Consider the following 1,834-nt stretch of genomic DNA (forward strand, 5'->3'; position numbering starts at 1 on the left):
TATATATAGTATGTTCTGTGCCATATGTTTGTGTGTCAGAGTGTCTGTCACTTACCTGCACCTCTGGGTACTGCTGAGTAGCTGGCTGTACTGCGGTGTGGTTGCCTGTGCCTCCCACTATGCCATTGGCTATGGTGAGTGCCTCCTGCGGCCTCGTTGATGTGATGGTGGATGGTGTTGTATGTCCATTTGTGTGTGTGTTTGCGTGTGTGTTCATGTGCATATTTGTAGGTGCGTTTGGTGTGTGTGTGGCTGGCTGTGAACTGTGTGGGGGAGGGGCGTTGTTGTCTGCCTGTTCTTGTGCTTGTGCTTGTGTGTGTGCTTGTGCTTGTGCTTGTACGTGTGTGTGCGCGTGTGTGTGTGCGTGTGTGTGTGTGTGTGTGTTTGGTTGTGACATGTGTTGTTGGGTGTCTGCATTGGCCATGTCGTGTGTGTTCGTGTGCATGTTTGTAGGTGAGGTGTTGTGTGAGTTCGTGTGCATGTCTGTAGGTGAGGTGTTGTGTGTGTTCGTGTGCATGTCTGTAGGTGAGTTGTTGTGTGTGTTGACTGTCAAGTGCCTCCCATCGTCAGTCACTGTCACGAGTGTCAGTGTGGGCTCCAGTCCGTTTGTAGCCTCTCCTGTGAATGCACACATATATACACAGCAATACTATTAGCAAAGCAACATATTAAACCAATGAGAGTGCTATTGAAAAACATTGAAGATCCACTGCGATGGCTTGAGCTGCGATGGGGTGCGTTGCTAAGGTGAGACATCACAAAACAAAAGAGAGCGAATTGGACTATGTGGTATCAGCAACCATGGGAAAACTCTAAACCCTACAACCTAAACCCCTACAACAATAAGAGAACTCTAAACTATAAAACCGTACAACCATGAGAGAACTCTAGACCATAAAACCCTACAACCATGAGAAAAATCTAGACCATAAATCTCTACTACCATGGAAGAACTCTAATCCATACACCCTAAAACCCTACAACCATGAGAGAACTCGTGCTGCACAGAACAGTTTGGTATGAAGTGAAAAATGGGAACCATGCGGATGTATGCATATATTTATGTGCATGTATACATATAGGTGTATGTATATATTTATATGTATGTATAGATATAGGTGTATGTATATATTTATATGTATGTATATATTGAGGTGTATATATAAACAGATGGATCATTGAAACTTCACCCACAATGGCAATGAATCTGTGGCTTATGTCTACTACTATTAGTGAGAACCAACACGGTGCTGCAGAATCACAGGAATCAGACGACTGTGACACACACCGCTGTCAACGGCCCTTCACGTCAGCTATTCTGAGCGCGAGCATTCGCACCCAATTCCAGAAGGCAAACCCATTGCAGCCATTTGCAGTGGAGTACTCAACACCACAGACCGTTGCGGTGCAAAAACATACACTCTCGCACCCAAACGAGCTATAAAAAAGCAATAAACGAGCAATAAACGAGCAGTAAACGAGCAATAAACGAGCAATGCCATGAACGTTAATGAACCCTTGACAAAAAGCACGCAACAAGGACCAAAGACTGTGCGGAGACGGCTGTTGGGAATGCAAGACGGGCACCTACCTGCAGCCATGGGGATGGCCGACTGGGCATCAGACGATGCAGCAGATGGGTCTGGCGCAGTCCCTTTCCCAACGAAGTTCTGTGGACAGAGGCCAAGAGAAAGTGGGCGGAGACGTGTTAACGTGTGTTATATTGATGATACAGGTGCCCTGAGGATATCTATAAACATGCACTGACTTGTATGGGCCTCATCCGAATATGTTCTATACAGGTGCCCTGGAGGATATCTATAAACAAGCACTG

At 46.0% G+C, this 1,834-nt stretch overlaps 1 protein-coding gene across 1 annotated transcript; it reads right to left on the reverse strand.

Moving 5' to 3' along the window:
• Nucleotides 1-55: 55 nt before the first annotated feature.
• Nucleotides 56-1,670, reverse strand: SARC_15255 (hypothetical protein; the record flags this gene model as incomplete). The annotated part of the gene is made up of 2 exons (XM_014290621.1): nucleotides 56-618; nucleotides 1,592-1,670. Coding segments are annotated over 2 exons (642 nt in total), but the record flags the coding sequence as incomplete, so codon positions are not given.
• Nucleotides 1,671-1,834: the final 164 nt, after the last annotated feature.

Source organism: Sphaeroforma arctica (assembly GCF_001186125.1).
Source record: "Sphaeroforma arctica JP610 unplaced genomic scaffold supercont1.5829, whole genome shotgun sequence".
In the NCBI taxonomy this organism is placed as follows: domain Eukaryota; class Ichthyosporea; order Ichthyophonida; genus Sphaeroforma; species Sphaeroforma arctica.